The 20,771-nt window shown below is 45.1% G+C and overlaps 1 protein-coding gene across 4 annotated transcripts in view; it reads left to right on the forward strand.

The window, feature by feature from the left end:
• Positions 1-20,771, forward strand: part of BTRC (beta-transducin repeat containing E3 ubiquitin protein ligase) — a 324,424-nt gene that overhangs the window by 223,623 nt on the left and 80,030 nt on the right. For all 4 annotated transcript variants that reach the window (XM_073596174.1, XM_073596175.1, XM_073596177.1 and 1 more), the window contains one exon: positions 17,105-17,291. In XM_073596174.1, the coding sequence (XP_073452275.1) occupies positions 17,105-17,291 (187 nt within the window). The remainder of the gene's footprint in view (positions 1-17,104; positions 17,292-20,771) is intronic.

Consider the following 20,771-nt stretch of genomic DNA (forward strand, 5'->3'; position numbering starts at 1 on the left):
CTTTGCAGATCCTCTCCAAGTCATTAGGGTTTCGAGACCGATGTTTGATAACTTGAACCTTCAGCTCTCTTCACATATTTTCTATGGGATTAAAGGGGTTGCAAAGGTTTTTTTTTTTAATAACAAACATGTTATACTTACCTCCTCTGTGCAAGGGTTTTGCACAGAGTGGCCCTGATCCTCCTCTTCTGGGGACCCCAGCAGTGCTCCTGGCTCCTCCCTGCATCAAGTGCACCCTTGGAAACCCACTTTCCAAGGGGGCACTCGTGAGGGCGTGCTCCCGAGTCCTGCTGCTGCGTCCATTGACACAGACAGCAGGACTCGGCCCTGCCCCCGGCTCCCATGTCACTGGATTTGATTGACAGCAGGGGGAGCCAATGGCTCCTGCTGCTATCAGTCTGTCCAATGAGGACCCGAGGCAGCGGCTGGAGCTGCTGGGCTCATCCCCGTTGCTGGAAAGATCGGGTTCAGGTAAGTAAAAGGGGGGCTCTAAGGGGCTGCTGCACTACAGAAGGTTTTTCACCCTAATGCATAGAATGCATTAAGGTGAAAAACTACGAGGGTTTACAACCCCTTTCAAGGTCTGGAGACTGGTTAAAGCGGAGTTCCACACAAAAATGGAACTTCCGCTTTTCGGAACCCCCCCCTCCCCCCTCCGGTGTCACATTTGGCACCTTTCAGGGGGGAGGGGGGTGCAGATACCTTTGCACCCACTTCCGGCATAGACTCCCATGGGAGTCTACGCCTCTTCCCGTCCCCACCGCGCTGTCTCCTGGGAAACACACAGCTCCCAGGAGAGAGCGGGGACCACTTGGGACGCGCAGCACGACTCGCACATGCGCAGTAGGGAACCGGGAAGTAGAGCCGCAACGCTTCACTTCCTGATTCCCTAACATGGATGGCGGCGGCAGCTGCCGAGAACCGAGCGGGTTCTCGGCGTCGCCTGCCGACATCGCTGGACCCTGGGACAGGTAAGTGGCCATGTATTAAAAGTCAGCAGCTGCAGTATTTGTAGCTGCTGGCTTTTAATATTTTTTTTTTTTGGCGGTGTGGGTGGACCCCCGTTTTAAGTCACTCCATAACCTTAATGTGCTGCTTCTTGAGCCACTCCTTTGTTGCCTTGGCCATTTGTTTTGGGTCATTGTCATGCTGGAATACCTATCCATAACCCATTTTCAATGCCGTGGCTGAGGAAATGAGGTTCTCACCCAAGATTTGACGGTACATGGCCCCATCCATCGTCCCTTTGATGTGGTAAAGTTGTCCTGTCCCCCTAGTAGAAAAACGCCCCCAAAGCATAATTTTTCCACCTCCTCATGTTTGACAGTGGGGCTGGTGTTCTTGGGGTCATAGGCAGCATTCCTCTTCCTCCAAACACAGCGAGATGAGTTGATGCCAAAGAGCTTGATTTTGGTCTCATCTGAACACAGCACTTTCACCTAGTTCTCCTCTGAATGATTTAGATGTTCATTAGCAAACTTCAGACGGACCTGTATGTGTGCTTTCTTGAGCAGGGGGACCTTGTGAGCACTGCAGGATTTCAGTCCTTCATGGAGTAGTGTGTTACCAATTGTTTTCTTGGTGACTATGGTCCCAGCTGCCTTGAGATCATTGACAAGATTCTTCTGTGTAGTTCTGGTCCGATTCCTCACCGTTGTCATGATCATTGAAACTCCACGAGGTGAGATCTTGCATGGAGCCCCAGACTGAGGGAGATTGACCGTTATTTTGTGTTTCTCCCTTTTGCGAATAATCGCACTAACTGTTATCACCCTCTCACCAAGCTGCTTGGCGATGGTCTTGTAGCCCATTCCAGCCTTGTGTAGGTCTACAATCTTGTACCTGACATCCTTGGACAGCTCTTTGGTCTTGGCCATGGTGGAGAGATTTGAATCTGATTGATTGCTTCTCTGGACAGGCTTGTTTTATACTAGTAACAAGCTGAGATTAGGGGCACTCCCTGTAAGAGTTACCTGTATAGAAGACACCTGGGAGCCAGAAATCTTGCTTATTGATAGATTAAATGCTTATTTCACTCATTAAAATGCAAATCAATTTATAACTTTTTGAAATGCCTTTTTCTGTTTTTTTTGTTGTCCTGTCTCACTGTTAAATAAACCTACTATTAAAATTATAGACTGATCATTTGTCAAACGTACAAAATCATCAGGGATCAAATACTTTTTTTCCTCACTGTATTACCCAATTCTGCTAAAATAATAAAGAAAAGGTTGGCAGAGTAAATAGATTCCCAACATGTCAAGCCTTACATTTGTGTGCGCTTATGAAACGGCAACAAACAGTTCAGTGTTAAAGCGTGGTTACACCCAAAGGTGGAACTTCTGCTCATTGTACTCCTCCCCCCCTCCGGTGCCCCATTCGGCACCTTTTGGGTGGGGGGGACAGCATACCTGTCTTTCATAGGTATGCTTTCCCCACTTCCAGGAGCCTCAGCTGCGGGTATTGGCATCGCGGCTGGGGCTCCCTCCTCCTTCCCCTGTTGCCGGGCCAGTAGGAGAGAGGAGCAGAGCCTTGCGCATGCGCAGTAGGGTTCCCGGCGTGAAGCCGAACAGCTTCACTGCCGGGTTACCTTACTCGCAATGGAGGTGGCATGCACCCAACAGCTGATGGAAACATCAGCTGCGGTGCCGCCATCGCTAGACTCCAGGACAGGTAAGTGTTCAATTATTAAAAGTCAGCAGCTGCAGTATGTGCAGCTGCTGGCTTTTAATTTTTGCAGCGGTGTGCAGACCTCCGCTTTATCAGTGAATAATGGATCTAGAATGCTTTCTCTTACTCTGGCGTGCACGGCGATATGTAACATCCGCCCAAATCCCTACCTTTGGAAATTAGACAGTTGGACGTACTCACACTCTTAGCTGCTGTAGCAGCCGGGAGTGTGTTTAAAATTCACACTTTAGAATGCGCAGCAAGCACTTGTCATATTTAGAAAGTTGTAAGTTACCAAAATCCCCAGCAAACAATTTTTAGGCTGTAAAACATTGGGCAATCCAAGAGCAGTAGAAAGGAATAAATTTACCTCTGACCAGAACGTAGAGACAACTAGACAATTTCATATACAGTGTATAAAATCCGCATTCATTCCACAGCCCCTAAAGCAATTTGCATTTTTGGCAAAGGTAAAAAAGCTATGGTGAAATAGCTTAATTTGGATAATTTTATTTTTAGAGGAGCCAACCAATTTACTGTAAGTGTGCTCAAATTCTGACCAAACCTGCTGATCAAATGGGAGATCCATTTCAACTGATCTTGGGAATATTTAGGCACAGAGGGATAGATAATAATCGGAGATTAATCTGTCAGGGCCTGAGGTGCACAAAAGTTTCTCTAGGGGAGACGCACCAACAGGACTAGCTAGGGAGCCAAATTGCTTCCGGATGGCATAACATAGTTGGTAGTAATAAAACAGATAAGTATCTGGTAGTTGAAAATCATCTTCAAGTTTTGAAAAGGATTGAAACTCTTGCCCCTCATATAGTTAATAAACGGATATCTTTAAAAGGCAAAGAATAAGAAAGTTGCAGTCATAACAATCCATAGTTGTGTTTGAGTGTACGCTGCCTGCTCTGAGCTAATGTTAGATTACATATGATACACATGGATACTGTAGTTTGTACTCCATCATTTCTTAATCGTACATCACGGGACACAGAGCCATAGTAATTACTATGTGGGTTATAGGCCACCTTCAGGTGATGGGCACTGGCACACCCTAAGACAGGAAGTCCACTCCCTATATAACCCCTCCCACTACTGGGCGTACCTCAGTTTTTTTGCCAGTGTCTTAGGTGTTGGTCACAGGTAAAGATGTGCTGTGCTGAGCTCCACTGGAATAATCCTTGCTGGGGTAGGCTATGCAGCCGGATCCATTCAAAGTGTCTTTTTAGACCAAATTGAATGGTACCCGGGCCTCATGCCAGAAGAAACTAGGTTTAGCCCGTAATGCTTTTCTTTCTAGAGTGCTAGACCCCGGGATCCAGTACTTTTGTTTTTTTCAGCCTTAAAGTTTTTTCTGGTGGGGTGTTTTATGGGTCCAGGAGTGTGGATTCCCCGATAAAAAGGGCCCCAGTTCCTGAAGGTTTTTTTAAACAGAGCCCACCGTGAGAGGTGAAGATTGGGTCTGTTGGTTTTACCACAGAAAACCCTGTGGCGGGAAGGTAAGTGGAGCTTTCTAAGGAATTTTTTAAGTTTATTATGAATTGTCTCCTTTAAAAAGTAAATGTTGTCATGCCTAAAAGTCACCACTGGAGGCTGTATAGAGCATGTACCTTGTCATGCTTTCCTACGCTGTGTCACGCTGTCTCAGTAGAAGCTGCAGATTACTCCGGCGAGCAGCCCCAGAACTCCAGTAAGATTGGGGGTGTATTTTCTTACAGAAACACCCCCCACCTGGAAAAATCTCTCCCCCTTCTCCCTGGATAGAGGGAGGCCACTTCATTTTTTACCGCCCCTGCATGGCGGTTGGATTACCGGATCTCCTCCTCGCCATCCCCCCCATAAGCCGATCCCTTCGGATCGGAGGCTCGCGGCTGTGCGGGAAAACACTCTTTTTGAAAAGAGGGGGCACGATGTGACGCGGGGCTTAGCGCAGCATTGGCGTGCTGCAGTGCTCAGCGCCGGAGTAAGTTTTAAAAGCTCCATTATTTGCTGGCTACAGCTGTCAGAGGGACACAAGAGCAAAAAGGGACATGTAAGAGGTTGGTGACACAGGCATTCCCTTGGCACATTTACTAAAAGCATCAGGCTGAGCGTTAATAGCAGCGGCAGTTGCTGGACTATTGCTCAAGCTGTGAATGCAATTTCTTCTGGTAGTAAAATCATCTCTAAAATGGCATCCTCCCCTGAGAGATCTGAAGTGGCTGGTCAGAGCGAGACATCAGGTGGTGCAACTGTTTCCAAAACTGCAGCCCCTGTGTGTTACTGAAGAATTTTTTTCCTCAACCATATTAGGATTGGAGCAGAGATTAGCGGCTTTAATCACATCCCAGAGTGGGACTAAGCGCGATGGGTCCCCTTCCGTTACCCAGGACCCTCAAACTGAGGAACCGGGGGGCGGGAGATGATGAATTTTTCTCGGGGGACCGGGAAGAGGCTGATGGCTCCTCTTCTGAGGGGTCAAATGCAGAAGGATCAGGTTCATCAGAAAGATTGATGGTACAATCTCTTACTGAATTGGTCCGCTCCACATTTATGCTACCCTTAACTGAGTCGGTTGATAAACCTACTTCTTGTTTGGGTTCGCTAAAGCCTCCCTAAGCTGCGCATGCCTTTCCTATCCATTCATTGCTGGAAAAGCTTATGTATTCTGAGTGGGATCACCCAGAAAAGCATTTTTATCCTTCTAAAAAGTTTTCAAAACTTTATCCTATGGAGGAAAAGTTTATTAAAAAATGTGAGATACCAGCAATTGAGGCTGCTTTATCCTCTGTGAATAAAAGTTTGACTTGTCCGGTAGACGATGCTCAAATGCTTAGGGATCCAACGGATAAGAAGTTGGAATTCCTATTAAAAAACACTTTTTCCCTGGCAGGTTCAGTAACTCAGCCTGCGCTGGCAGCAATTGGTGTATGTCAATCCTTGAGAGACCAGTTTAAACAGGTGCTCAAAATTATTCCTGATCAGCAGGCCCAAGATTTGGCCGAGCTTCCAGCGGCGTTATATTTTGGCATATGCGTAGAATACTAAGGTTGAAAAATTGGTCAGCCGAAGCGCCCTGCAAAAAGCTCCTGACTAGTTTTCCTTTTCGTGGTGAACGGCTGTTTGGGGATGATCTGGAGAAGTACATCCAAAGAATTTCTAATGGGAAAAGTACCCTTTTGCCAGTTAGGAAAAGGAGTAAGCGTATTTCATTTAAACGAGCCGCTTCTCCAGTGCCAGGAGCATTGGCCTCCAGGCAGTCTTGATGGCCTCCACCATCAAATTCAAGAGGAAAACCTCCGGGTCAACCCCAAGGACAAAAGAAGTCCTGGGGAAGGAAACCTACAAAACAAAATACTAAAGCCTCCTTATGAAGGGGCGCTCGCTCGAGTGGGGGGAAAGACTTCTGCAGTTCTCCAGGGTCTGGAGGGAAGAGTGTCAAGACAAATGCGTGGCTTCCTCGATTACTCTAGGGTACAAACTAGAGTTCCAAGAGTCCCCCGTCTCCTCGTTTTCTCCGATCAAACGTTCCCAGGGATCCAGAGAAAAAGAAGTCTCTCTTTCAAGCATTGGACCATCTTTTGTCTCAAAAGAGCAGGGATTGGGGTTTTATTCAAACCTTTTCACAGTACCCAAACCAAATGTAGATGTCAGACCCATTCTAGATCTCAAAGATCTAAACCAGTTTTTGAATATCCGTTGTTCTCGTATGGAGTCAATCCGATCAGGAGTCTCCATCCTACAAGGTGGAGAACTTATGGCGTCAATCGACATCAAGGATACATACCTCCATGTACCGATTTTCCCCGCTCACCAGAAATATCTACAGTTCGAGATAGAAAATCTTCATTTTCAGTTTGTAGCTCGGCCTTTTGGACTAGCTACTGCCCCTCGAGTATTTACAAAGGTTCTGGCCCCTCTTCTAGCCAGATTAAGGGCTCAAGGTATAACGATTTTAGCGTACCTAAACAATCTGCTCTTGATAGACCAGTTGTAGCCCGCTTAGACCAAAGTATGGTCACCACAGTCAACTACCTGGAATACCTATGTTGGATTCTCAACCTAGAGAAATCTTCCTTAAAACCATCAAGGAGATTGGAATACTTGGGTTTGATCATAGATACAGCCCAGAAGATGGTATTCTTACCCCAGGCGAAGATCAGTGCCATAAGGGAGCTGATTCAGGTAGTCAAGGCAAACAAGAATCCTTCTATTGGACTTTGCATGAGGTTGTTGGGAAAGATGGTGGCTTCATTCGAGGCCGTTCCTTATGCTCAGTTTCATTCGAGACTGCTGCAAAACAGTATCCTATCGGCTTGGAACAAGAAGGTCCAAGCTCTAGATTTCCCAATGTGCTTGTCTCCAAAGGTGCGCCAGAGCCTCAGTTGGTGGTTGATAACCAAGAATCTGCAGAAAGGAAAATCCTTCCTACCAGTTACCTGGAAGGTGGTAACAACAGATGCTAGTCTTTCAGGTTGGAGAACAGTTCTGGAAGAGGCAACTGTCCAAGGGAAATGGTCCAGGTCAGAAATGACCTTGCCCATCAATATTTTAGAGATTCAGGCAGCGCGTCTGGCCCTGAGGGCCTGGACGTTCAGATTACGGAATTGTCCTGTCCGGATCCAATCCGACAGTGCCACAGCAGTGGCCTATATCAATCACCAAGGGGGCACGAGAAGTCGTGCGGCCCAGAGAGAGGTGAATCATATTCTAACTTGGGCAGAAAATAATGTACCTTGCCAGTCGGCAGTCTTCATTCTAGGAATAGAGAATTTGCAGGCGGACTACTTGAGTCGCCAGCAGTTGTTCCCGGGAGAATGGTCTCTTCACCCCGATATCTAACTGACAATATGTCAAAGATGGGGGATTCCAGACGTAGATCTGTTTGCGTCCAAGTTCAACAAAAAGATCGACAACTTTGTGTCAAGAACAAAAGATCCGCTAGCTTGCGGAACAGATGCCTTGGTATTCCCGTGGAATCAGTTTTCACTGATTTATGCATTCTCTCCCGTTCTGCTGCTTCCACGACTTCTTTGCAGAATCGAGCAGGAAGGGGAGTCAGTGACTCTCGTGGCCCCAGCATGGCCCAGGGGATCTTGGTTTGCAGAGATCACAAAGATGGCGGTAGAGGACCCACGGACCCTGTCACCACGTCCAGACCTTCTCTCGCAAGGTCCGGTATTCCATCCTACCTTACAAACGCTAAATTTAACGGTTTGGCTATTGAGACCCACATTCTGAAGAAGTGTGGGCTGTCAGGTTCAGTGGTATCTACCTTGGTTAATGCAAGGAAGCCGGCCTCCAGAATCATATATTACAGAGTCTGGAAGGCATATGTCTCCTGGTGTGAATCCAGGGGTTGGCACCCCAGGAAGTATGTCATAGGTAGACTCCTTGACTTTCTGCAAATGGGGTTAGAAATGAAGCTGGCCTTGAGTACTATCAAAGGCCAGGCCTCGGCCTTATCTGTATTATTTCAGCGACCACTTGCTTCTCGTTCTTTGGTTCGTAGCTTTATTCAGGGGGGTAACGCGGCTTAATCCTCCGGTTAGGTCACCCCTGAACCTTTGGGACTTGAATTTAGTTCTGTCAGCATTACAGAAACAGCCTTTTGAGCCGATACGACATATTCCCTTGGTCCTTTTGACAAGGAAACTAGTTTTTCTGGTAGCCATATCTTTTGCAAGAAGGGTATCAGAGTTGGCTGCTCTTTCTTGTAAAGAGCCATATTTAATCCTTCATAAGGATAAGGTAGTATTGCTTCCTCACCCTAAGTTGGCATTGCTCTGGGACATCCCACATAGTAATTACTATGGCTGTCCCGTGATGTACGATTAGAAAAATAGGATAACGGCTTAACTGTAAAATCCTTTTCTATGAAGTACATCATGGGACGCAGAGATCCCTCCCTTCTTTCTGGTATACACGTGAATTGCTTTGCTACAAAAACTGAGGTACTCCCAGTAGTGGGAGGGATTATATAGGGAGTGGACTTCCTGTCTTAGGGTGTGCAAGTGTCCATCACCTGAAGGTGTCCTATAACCCACATAGTAATTACTATGGCTCTGTGTCCCATGATGTACTTCAAAGAAAAGGATTTTACAGGTAAGCTGTTATAAAAATCCTATTTTTAATGCCTTATTAGAGATATACAGTCTAATGCAAAAGCAGGACACTCTTTTAGAACGTGGGAATGCTTTGTCCCATGCAAGTGCATCTGATATATAGTCTAATACCTAAAAACCACTGTGTGTTTGCCTACACTCTATACTACATTATCTTGGAGTGTTTTCACAGAGGAATTTTTTTCAGAATTGTTCACGTCTAATGCCCCGTACACACGATCGGACATTGATCCGACATTCCGACATCAAAATCCATAGTTTTTTCCGACGGATGTTGGCTCAAACTTGTCTTGCATACACACGGTCGCACACAGTTGTCGGAAAATCCGATGGTTCTGAACGTGGTGACATAAAACACGTACGTTGGGACTATAAACGGGGCAATAGCCAATAGCTTTCGTCTCTTAATTTATTCTGATCATGCATGGCACTTTGTCCGTCGGATTTGTCTACACACGATCGGAATTTAAAGGATCGGATTTTGTTGTTGTAAAATTTTATAGCCTGCTCTCAAACTTGTGTGTGTCGGAAATTCCGATGGAAAAAGTCCGATGGAGCCCACACACGGTCGGAATTTCTGACAACAAGCTCCGATCGCACATATTTAGTCAGAAAGTCCGATCGTGTGTACAGGGCATAACTGTTAGAGGCATGGTGACATAACTAGTTATGGACATTCAGCATGCTGCTATGGGGGGGGGGGGGGGGGGGGCGACTGCTAATCCAGCCCCCTGAGACCGCTAGTCCCCTCCTCCCCCTCTAGTGACTTTAGCCTTTTCCACAAACTTGAGAGGACCCCACCAATGGTCATTGAATAGAAAGTGTCCACATCATGCCAGGTAGTGACAAGGACACCAGAAAAAAACCCATGGTGATTTTATCTCAGAGAGGGCTTTAAATCCCTCTTTTCCTCCTCCCCCCCCCCCCCATTAGCTATTCTTTTCTTCTTCTTTTTTTTTTTTTTTTTATTTAAATATTTGGTTTTTATTAATTTTCTTTACTTTTTAACATTTTAAAAAAGGTGCAAAATGAAGAAAAAAAAAAATAAAGCTTTTACTTAATTTGTGAATGACTTTGCAATGTTTTCCACTAGAGTCATAATTTTAGTGTCATTTTAACTTCAGTAACACAAATTTTTAGTCAACGATAATTAACCACTTGACCGCCGGAAGGTTTTACCCTTTCATGACCAGAGCGTTTTTTTACTATTTAGCACTGTGCTACTGCGCGGTCATGCAACACTGTATTCAAATTCTCACCACTGGGGTCTTTTCTTATATAAACGAAAAATGACAGAACATTTTGAAAAAAATATTTTCTAAATTCTGTTAAAACATATCCAATAAAAAACATTGAATTTCTTCATAAATTTAAACGAAAATGTATTCTGCTACATGTCTTTGGTAAAATGAAAAAAAAAATGCAAATAAGTGTATATTAATTGGTTTGTGCGAAAGTTATAGCATTTACAAACTATGGTATCTATACTGGAATTTACGCAGCTGTAGACGCTATACTGTAACGGCGGTCATCAGCTACATTTAGTGGGGAATGTGATAGGGAGGTGGGCAATCTGGAGCTAACCGACACTGGCTAGGAGGGTCACTAACTGACACTGATGTCGTTAATGTCACTAGTACAGTAATTAGTGATAATGCTGTACATTGACACTGTACTAATGACACTGGCTGGGAAGGGGTTAACATTAGGGGCAATAAAGGGGTTAACTGTGTGCCTAACAAGTGTAATGTGTGCTGAATTTACTTGCTGGTCTACCACTTTTTGTCCCCCTGCTTTTCAGGGAAAAGAAACAGCCAGATTGCTGTTCCTATGTACACAGAGTTATGTCTGTTTTGTAAGGTTTCAGCTAAAATCATTGGCTGAAATCTGCTGCCAAACTCGTGCTGTATCCAATCACAGCAAAATCTGGCAGGGGGTGTGTGCATGCGCACCCCAAACCCAAAAGAAAGCCAGCAACGTACGTGACCATGCCTGTACCTGCTGCCCGCTCGCAGTATATTTACTGTGAGCGGTCAGCAGGTGTTTTTTGTCTATGCATAAAAAAATAAGATAATTTTTTCAAGACAATATCACCAAAAGAATGCCATGCTGGTCTTAAAATAAATAAATACACACACACACACACACATATATATATATATATATATATATATATATATATATATATATATATATATATATATATATATATATACACACAGTGGGGCAAAAAAGTATTTAGTCAGCCACCAATTGTGCAAGCAAGTTCTCCCACTTAAAAAGATGAGAGAGGCCTGTAATTGTCATCATAGGTATACCTTAACTATAAGAGATAAAATGTGGAAACAAATCCAGACAATCACATTGTCTGATTTTTGAAAGAATTTATTTGCAAATTATGGTGGAAAATAAGTACAGTATTTGGTCAATATCAAAAGTTCATCTTAATACTTTGTTATGTATCCTTTGTTGGCAATGACAGAGGTCAAACGTTTTCTGTAAGTCTTCACAAGGTTGTCACACACTGTTGCTGGTATGTTGGCCCATTCCTCCATGCAGATCTCCTCTAGAGCAGTGATATTTTGGGGCTGTCGCTGGGCAACACGGACTTTCAACTCCCTCCAAAGGTTTTCTATGGGGTTGAGATCTGGAGACTGGCTACTCCACTCCAGGACCTTGAAATGCTTCTTACAAAGCCACTCCTTCGTTGCCCGGGTGGTTTGTTTGGGATCATTGTCATGCTGAAAGACCCAGCCACTTTTCATCTTCAATGCCCTTGCTGATGGGAGGAGGTTTGCACTTAAAATCTCATGATACGTGGCCCCATTCATTCTTTCATGTACATGGATCAGTCATCCTGTTCCCTTTGCAGGGAAACAGCCCCAAAGCATGATGTTGCCACCCCCATGTTTCACAGTAGGCATGGTGTTCTTTGGTTGCAACTCAGCATTCTCTCTCCTCCAAACACGACGAGTTGTGTTTCTACCAAACAGTTCTACTTTGATTTCATCTGACCATATGACATTCTCCCAATCCTCTTCTGGATCACCCAAATGCTCTCTAACAAACCTCCGACGGACCCGGACATTTACTGGCTTAAGCAGGGGGACACATCTGGCACTGCAGGATCTGAGTCCCTGGCGGCGTAGTGTGTTACTGATGGTATCCTTTGTTACGTTGGTCCCAGCTCTCTGCAGGTCATTCACTAGGTACCCCTGTGTGGTTCTGGGATTTTTGCTCACCATTCTTGTGATCATTTTGACCCCACGGGGTGAGATCTTGCAAAGAGCCCCAGATCGAGGGAGATTATCATTGGTCTTGAATGTCTTCCATTTTCTAATTATTGCTCCCACAGTTGATTTCTTCACACCATGCTGCTTGCCTATTGCAGATTCAGTCTTCCCAGCCTGGTGCAGGTCTACGATTTTGTTTCTGGTGTCCTTCGACAGCTCTTTGGTCTTCACCATAGTGGAGTTTGCAGTGTGACTGTTTGAGGTTGTGGACAGGTGTCTTTTATACTGATAACAAGTTCAAACAGGTGCCATTAATACAGGTAATGAGTGGAGGACAGAGGAGCCTCTTAAAGAAGAAGATACAGGTCTGTGAGAGCCAGAAATCTTGCTTGTTTGTAGGTGACCAAATACTTATTTTCCACCATAATTTGCAAATAAATTCTTTCAAAAATCAGACAATGTGATTGTCTGGATTTGTTTCCACATTTTGTCTCTCATAGTTGAGGTATACCTATGATGACAATTACAGGCCTCTCTCATCTTTTTAAGTGGGTGAACTTGCACAATTGGTGGCTGACTAAATACTTTTTTTCCCCCCACTGTATATATCTTGATCTTAAAATATTACAAAATCTTTGCTGAACAGGCCTGTAATAGAAATGTAAAAGTTGTTCTTGTCCATAGAGGTTAAAGGTATGAGAGCTAAAATGGTTAACCTTTTATTTTCTCGGATGTGGATGTTTTTCAGGATTTGGACTCTGATAATGTTATGGGCCCAGCTCACAAATTACTGCTTAGCCAAGTTCTTCAAAGGCTAAGTTCACCTTTTGGAACATGCCACTGTACATCTTTCTGTAGATCTGTAATTTGTAACATGTTCACAAGCACCCCTCTTCCCCACCTGCTTCCACCCCCTGTGACAGCGTGCAGTTCTTCTCCCCCCGCAGCCGCTGTCAACATTTAAAATCAGTGGGCTACGAGTGTGCTGATCAACGCACTTATAGTGCAATGACACTTCCTCCAGCTTTCTAAATGAAAGCCCTACTGTATGGACAGAAAGCTGGAGGAAGTGTCTGCAGGAGCATGACATTGCACCCCTGAGCCCACTGATTGCGGGAGCAGTGCTTTGCAGGATTATATGGGAAAAATTAATAAATGCTAATTTTTTTTCCTGCAAAAATATGTGCATTTATTATTTTTTTCTTAAAGGTGAACTTAGCTTTTAAAGGGCAAAGCGACAGGATCTTTAAGCCCTGTCCCTTACAGTTATACTGACTCTCATTGCTTCCTTGATGCTCCTTCCTCTGTAGCAGCTGCTGCAAATTCCAGGTATTGGAACTTACAGGAAGTAACCTCATGCTCTTCATCGTGTGAGTTTTGTTCTGGTGTAGCCATTGGCTACTAGTCCTAGGCAACACATCATGGGAGAAAGTTGCATGTCCCCCCTCCTATTCCCTGATGTGCGTTTAGCTACAGTCTGATTGGAAGAAAGTTTGGCAGAGGAATGCTGTGAATTAGAGATGCATGATTAATTGTTAAAAAAATTGTGAAATCAATTTAATCACCCTCAAGGTTTTTCACCTTAATGCATTCTATGCTATGATGCAGCAGCAAAACGAAACAGTAAAGTTAGTCCTATTTCTTTTGTATAATGTGAAAGATGCTGTTGCGCCGAGAATCATGATCTATATACTAAGCTAAAATAATCATTGTGCAGCTCTACTGTGAATGTAAATATAACAGATTGGCAGTTGGGCTTTAACCATACCCTTTAACTTTGCCCCAAATGGGTAAGGTGACACTTTAAAGGAGAAGTTCACCTTTTGGAACACGTTGCATGTTCCACCCTTTTTTCATGTTCTAGCAGGTGTTAATGGAGCTTTAATATATACACTATATTGTCAAAAGTATTGGGACATCTGCCTTTACACGCATATGAACTTTAAAGGCGTCTTAGTCCGTAGGGTTCAATATTGAGTTGGCCCACTCTTTGCAGCTATAAAAGCTTCAACTCTTCTGGGAAGGCTGTCCACAAGGTTTAGGAGTGTACCTTTGGGAATGTGTGACCATTCTTCCAGAAGCGCATTGTGAGAATTACAGACCAGTTAGCCTAACATCAATAGTATGCAAGCTCTTGGAGGGGATGATAAGGGATTATATACAAGATTTTAGTAATGAAAACTTCATCATTAACAGTAATCAGCATGGATTCATTAATAGTAGTTCTTGCCAAACCAATCTATTAACCTTCTATGAGGAGGTGAGTTGCCATCTAGATAAAGGAAGGCCCGTAGACGTGGTGTATCTGGATTTTACAAAAGCATTTGACACAGTTCCCTATAAATGTTTACTGTACAAAATAAGGTCTGTTGGCATGGACCATAGGGTGAGTACATGGATTGAAAACTGGCTACAAGGGCGAGTTCAGAGGGTAGTGATAAATGGTGAATACTTGGAATGGTCAGGGGTGGATAGTGGGGTCCCACAGGGTTCTTTGCTGGGACCAATCCTATTTAATTGGGGTAGGCAACTACATGGCAAATGAGGTTTAATGTAGAAAAATATAAAATGCATTTGGGTGGCAAAAATATGAATGCAAGGTATACACTAGGGGAAGAACCTCTGGGGGAATCTAGGATGGAAAAGGACCTGGGGTTCCTAGTAGATGATGGGCTCAGCAATGGCATGCAAATGCCAAGCTGATGCTAACAAACCAAATAGAATATTGGCATGCATTAAAAAAGGGATTAACTCCAGGGATAAATCGATAATTCTCCCAATCTACAAAACTCTAGTCTGGCCGCACATGGAGTATGCTATCCATTTCTGGCCATCAGTCCTCAGGAAGGATGTACTGGAAATGGAGCGAGTACAAAGAAGGGCAACAAAGCTAATAAAGGGTCTGGAGGAAATTTGTTATGAAGAAAGGTTGCGAGCCCAGACCTTATTCTCTCTCTGGAGAAGGGGATATGATTTCAATTTACAAACACCATACTGGTGACCCCACAATAGGTATAAAACTTTTTTGCAGAAGGGAGTTCAACAAGACACGTGACCACTCATTAAAATTAGAAGAAAAGAGCTTTAACCTTAAACTACGTAGAGGGTTCTTTACTGTTATGCTATGTACACACAATAGGATTTTCCGACAACAAAACCGTGGATTTTTTTCCGAAGGATGTTGCTCAATCTTGTCTTGCATACACACGGTCACACAAATGTTGGCAGAAATTCTGAACGTCAAGAACGTGGTGACGTACAACACGTACGACGAGCTGAGAAGAAGTTCAATAGCCAGTGCGGCTCTTCTGCTTGATTCCGAGCATGCGTGGACTGGACTTTTGTGCATCGGAATTGTGTGCACACGCTCGGAATTTACGACAAGTCTTGTTGTCGGAAAATTTGAGAACCTGCTTTCAAACATTTGTTGGAAATTCCGACAACAAATGTTCTATGGAGCCTACACACGGTCGGATTTTCCAACAACAAGCTCACATCCAACAAGAGCAGCAAGGATGTGGAATTCCCTTCCACAGGCGGTGGTCTCAGCGGGGGGGGTGTGATCGCACAGCCCACGTGCAGAGCCCGCCAGGAAGGCAACACTGTGCTGCGCTAATCACAGGCAGTGAAACATTGTCCCGATGCGCGGCTGCTGAGATCGGGAAATGTCTCACTGCCTGTGATTAGCGCAGCTCAGTGCCGACTTCCTGGTGGGCTCTGCAAGTGGGCTGTGTGAACACGGCGGAGCTCATTCTTACGGACATATAATTACAAACATAGGTTGGACTTGATGGACTTGTGTATTTTTTCAACCTCACCTACTATGTAACTATGTGAGATCAGGCACTGATGTTTGGCAAGAAGGCCTGGCTCCCAGTCTCCACTCTAATTCATCCCAAGGGTATTCTTTTGGGTTGGGGTCAGAATTCTGTGCAGGCCAGTCAAGTTCCTCCACCCCAAACTCGCTCATACATGTCTTTATGGACCTTGCTTTGTGCACTGGTCCAAATTATTTGGTAGAGGGGGGGTTATGGTGTGGGGTTGTTTTTCAGGGGTTGGGCTTGGCCCCTTAGTTCCAGTGAAGGGAAATATTATGGCATTAGCATACCAAGACATTTTGGATAATTTCATGCTTCCAACTTTGTGGGAACAGTTTGGGGATGGCCCCTGACTGTTCCAACATTACTGCTCACCAGCGCACAAAACAAGGTCCATAAAGACCTGGATGAGCGAGTTTGGGGTGGAGGAACTTAAATGGTCTGCATGGATTCCTGACCTCAACTTGATAGAACACCTTTGGGATGAATTAGAGCAGAGACTGGGAGCCAGGCCTGACCTCACAAATGCGGTTTTAGAAGAATGACCAAACATTCCCATAGACACACTCTTAAACCTTGTGGACAGCCTTCCCAGAAGAGTTGAAGCTGTTATAGCTGCAAAGGGTGGACCAACTCAATATTGAATCCTACGGACTAAGACTGGGATGCCATCAAAGTTCATGTGCTTGTAAAGGCAGGCGTCCAATACTTTTGACCATATCGTGTATCTTATTTCTAAAGGTGATTTTTGTGACCTTTAAGCATAGTCTTAGTAACATCTCTTGGGTCCCACATGGCTTGACTTGAAACCAAGGACTCTTTGGCTGCTGTCTGATTAATACTTTGCATGCACAGTATCTCCTTGTTACGTAATTTTTGGAAATCCACGAAGATTTTTTTCACCCCCTTCTTCCTCAGAAGTCAACTGACCTGACTGACGGTTTCACAGCTAATGCAGTTAAAGAACCATGAACCATATATGTGATTATATGTAAGTGTTCTTTTACAGCACTTACAGATGTGCGTAAATGTTTCCATAACGTGACAAGCTTGAGACATTTGGATTTCGAAAGTTTGTTTTTGATTTAGTGCAAACATTTGGTCCATTTGTTACAGGAAAAACCGTTGCAGGAATTTTATAGGAGTAAACTTTGAATGCTTCCCTGTGAATTATTAATGTCTGAAGGAACAAGAGTGAGAAAGCAATTTAAGAAAGCTATAGTCGTCTTTGTCTTATCTATGACTCATTTTATTAATGCTGCCTTTCCAGCGCGTGGACTGGATCACATAGCGGAAAATATTCTGTCCTACCTGGATGCAAAATCACTGTGTTCAGCAGAGCTGGTGTGCAAGGAGTGGTACCGAGTGACCTCAGATGGCATGTTGTGGAAGAAGCTCATAGAGAGGATGGTCAGGACAGACTCATTGTGGAGAGGGCTGGCGGAGAGAAGAGGATGGTAAGTGCAGACCCTTTAACATGACCCATCTGAAAAGATACTCTGTAGCTGAACTTCTGTAATTTTTTTGTTAATAAAAACATGGATCTTACTGAAGAAGAAAGTGTTGTACTGGAAGGAGCTGTAAAGATTGCTAAGTAAACATTAAAGTATAACTAAAGGCAAAACTTTGTATTTTTTTGTTTTGGATAGAGTGGAGTGGGATTAGAACACCTGTCAGTTTTTATTGCTGTCTGTGACCCCATTAAGCAGATTCACCCTCTTTATTTGTCATGTTTACCATTATCATTGAAAGTGAAGTTAAAAGAAAATCCAGAATTTTGGGTTGTCCCCAGAAAAGTAATAGGGGGAAAATCTTCAGAGGACGGTAGTTCTGCTGACCTGGGGGTCCCTAAGGAATTCCCTTAATTTGCAGGGTTTTCATCTTACTTCCTGTTTAGCTATGGGACAGGAAGTGAAGGGAAATCTTCGCAATGGGACACAGAGGGCTATAAAAATAATAAAAATGACAGAGGTTATAACTCTCCCTTACTCTATCCAAAATGAAAAAAAAAAAGTTTTGCTTATAGTTCTACTTTAAAGCCTAAGTTTAGGTAAAACCTAGAACCTAAAAAAAAACACAAGGGACAGTTCCTTGTGCTGGTGCCAGTTGTCATAGTTGAAATCCTCTGTTCGCTGAGAGACCTATACTAGAGCTTCCTTGAATGAAAGCTTTCTATGAATGGAAGATATGCGGATGAAAAAGGTCAGCCTCTTTCATTCATAGACCGATTTTCATTCATGGAAGCTATGCCCTGTTTGGTATATAGAGACTATAGCTTTTCTTTTCTCTGCTGGAGGATTCTGCCACCAGTAATGAATGTTTTACAAAAGCAAATGTTCATCTGCTTAGTCCCCTTTCTGAGTTTGCACTGTCCCCAGCATACACATTGTTCACCCAGTAGTGCCCACAGGCTGGTAGAGGCACTCTTCTCTTATCAGGGTCTACATCCCCTCCACACACATTTTTTTTCTCAACAATGTCCACACAACAGTAAGCACTCCCTGCGCCCTTGTGTTGTACATTTTTTTTTCCAGTTTCGCTATTTTTGCAACTCTGTCTACATTGTATGCTGTAGCTTCTCTGGCAGCTCTCCTACAAGTGTCCGCACTGCATTCTCTGCAGTTCCCGTTACTATTGCCATTGTTTATTAGTGAAAAGCATGGTTTACTTTCTGCTGCATACTGTATTTATAAAATGAAGGCTGTGGTGTGGAGCCTGTCGTGTCCTATGGAGTTTACTCTGCATAATAATGCAAAGAACACACTGTGATGGAGAGGTTTGTCACATGACTTTGACAGGTCATGGGGCTTTATTTCCCCCAATTTATTCACGTATATGGAACTTTTGCTTTAAAGTGATATTAAAGGTTTGTTTGCTTTTTTTTAAACAACAAACATGCCATACCTACCTGCTCTGTCTAATGGTTTTGAACAGAGCAGCCCGGATCTTCCTCTTCTCGGGTCCCCTGCCGGCGCTCCTGGCTCATGCCCCTTGACCAGTGCCCCCAGTAGTAAGCCACTTGCAATTGGCGCATGCTCACTTCCAAGCCCTGCTCTATGCGTCCATAAGACACATAGAGCTGCAGCTTGGCTCCGCCCCCCACTCTCTCCTCATTGGCTCACTGGCTGTGATTGACAGCAGTGGGAGCCAATGACTCCTGCTGGTGTGTCTCAGCCAATGAGGAAAGGGACACCTGGCACAGCCGAGGCTCCCATGCACATCGCTGGATCGAGAGGGGGCGCAGATGAGTATTAGGGGGGCTGTGGGAGAAGCAGCACACAAAAGGTTTTTTACCTTTATTTATCAAATGCATGAAGGTAAAAAACTTCTGCCTTTACAACCACTTTAAATTCAGATATGGTACCCATAACCAAATAATACTTGCCCATCCAAAGTATGGGTAGATTGGTCAGTAATACATACTAGTGTGCCAGGAGACCCAAAACCATTAGGCCTAAATCAGGCATGTCCAAAGTCCGACCCGCGGGCCTATTGCGGCCCGCGGTCCGGTTTCAGACGGCCCGCCTGGTAATTTTTACATATATATCTTTTGTGGCCCCCAACGAATCCCCGAGCGCCGGGGGTCACAAAAGATAGATATGCTGGCTGCCTTGGAGGGGGCGGGACAAGCGCCGTACAGGATACAGGAGAATTTCCTGTTTACACGGCATCCTGTGTAAAAGGAAGTCCTGTCTCCTGCGCTGCCATTGGACAATTGTTTTGTCCATCATAGGAGGTGGGACTTTCAATTAAAGAGGCCGCCGTGTAAACAGGAGTTTCTCCTGTATATCTGTTGGCGCTCGTCCCGCCCCCTCCCTGTCTCCTCCAAGGCTGCAGATGGACATGAATCAGGCTGCACTGATGGCAATGGTGAGTCTGCATTCATGTCAATGTGGGGGCTGCCGTATTTATGTCAATGTGGGGGCTGCTGTATTCATGTCAATGTGGTGGGGGCTGCATTCATGTCAATGTGGTGGGGGCTGCATTCATGTCAATGTGGTGGGGGCTGCATTCATGTCAATGTGGTGGGGGCTGCATTCATGTCAATGTGGTGGGGGCTGCATTCATGTCAATGTGGTGGGGGCTGCATTCATGTCAATGTGGTGGGGGCTGCATTCATGTCAATGTGGCGGGGGCTGCATTCATGTCAATGTGTCGGCGGCTGCATTCATGTCAATGTGGCGATGTGGCGGCGGCTGCATTCATGGCAATGTGGCGGGGGCTGCATTCATGGCAATGTGGCGGGGGCTGCATTCATGTCAATACGGCGGGGGCTGCATTCATGTCAATACGGCGGGGGCTGCGTTCATGTCAATACGGCGGGGGCTGCGTTCATGTCAATACGGCGGGGGCTGCATTCATGGCAATACGGCGGGGGCTGCATTCATGGCAATACGGCGGGGGCTGCATTCATGGCAATACGGCGGGGGCTGCATTCATGGCAATACGGCGGGGGCTGCATTCATGGCAATACGGCGGGGGCTGCATTCATGGCAATACGGCGGGGGCTGCATTCGTGGCAATACGGCGGGGGCTGCATTCGTGTCCATACGGCGGGGGCTGCATTCGTGTCCATACGGCGGGGGCTGCATTCGTGTCAATACGGCGGGGGCTGCATTCGTGTCAATACGGCGGGGGCTGCATTCGTGTCAATACGGCGGGGGCTGCATTCGTGTCAATACGGCGGGGGCTGCATTCGTGTCAATACGGCGGGGGCTGCATTCGTGTCAATACGGCGGGGGCTGCATTCGTGTCAATACGGCGGGGGCTGCATTCGTGTCAATACGGCGGGGGCTGCATTCGTGTCAATACGGCGGGGGCTGCATTCGTGTCAATACGGTGGGGGCTGCATTCGTGTCAATACGGTGGGGGCTGCACTTAGACCAAATTTTAATGGTTTAAGAATGTCAGGCAAAATGGTGGGCCCTCAAGCATGT

The sequence above is a fragment of the Aquarana catesbeiana genome, linkage group LG08 (assembly GCF_042186555.1).
Source record: "Aquarana catesbeiana isolate 2022-GZ linkage group LG08, ASM4218655v1, whole genome shotgun sequence".
In the NCBI taxonomy this organism is placed as follows: Eukaryota; Metazoa; Chordata; class Amphibia; order Anura; family Ranidae; genus Aquarana; species Aquarana catesbeiana.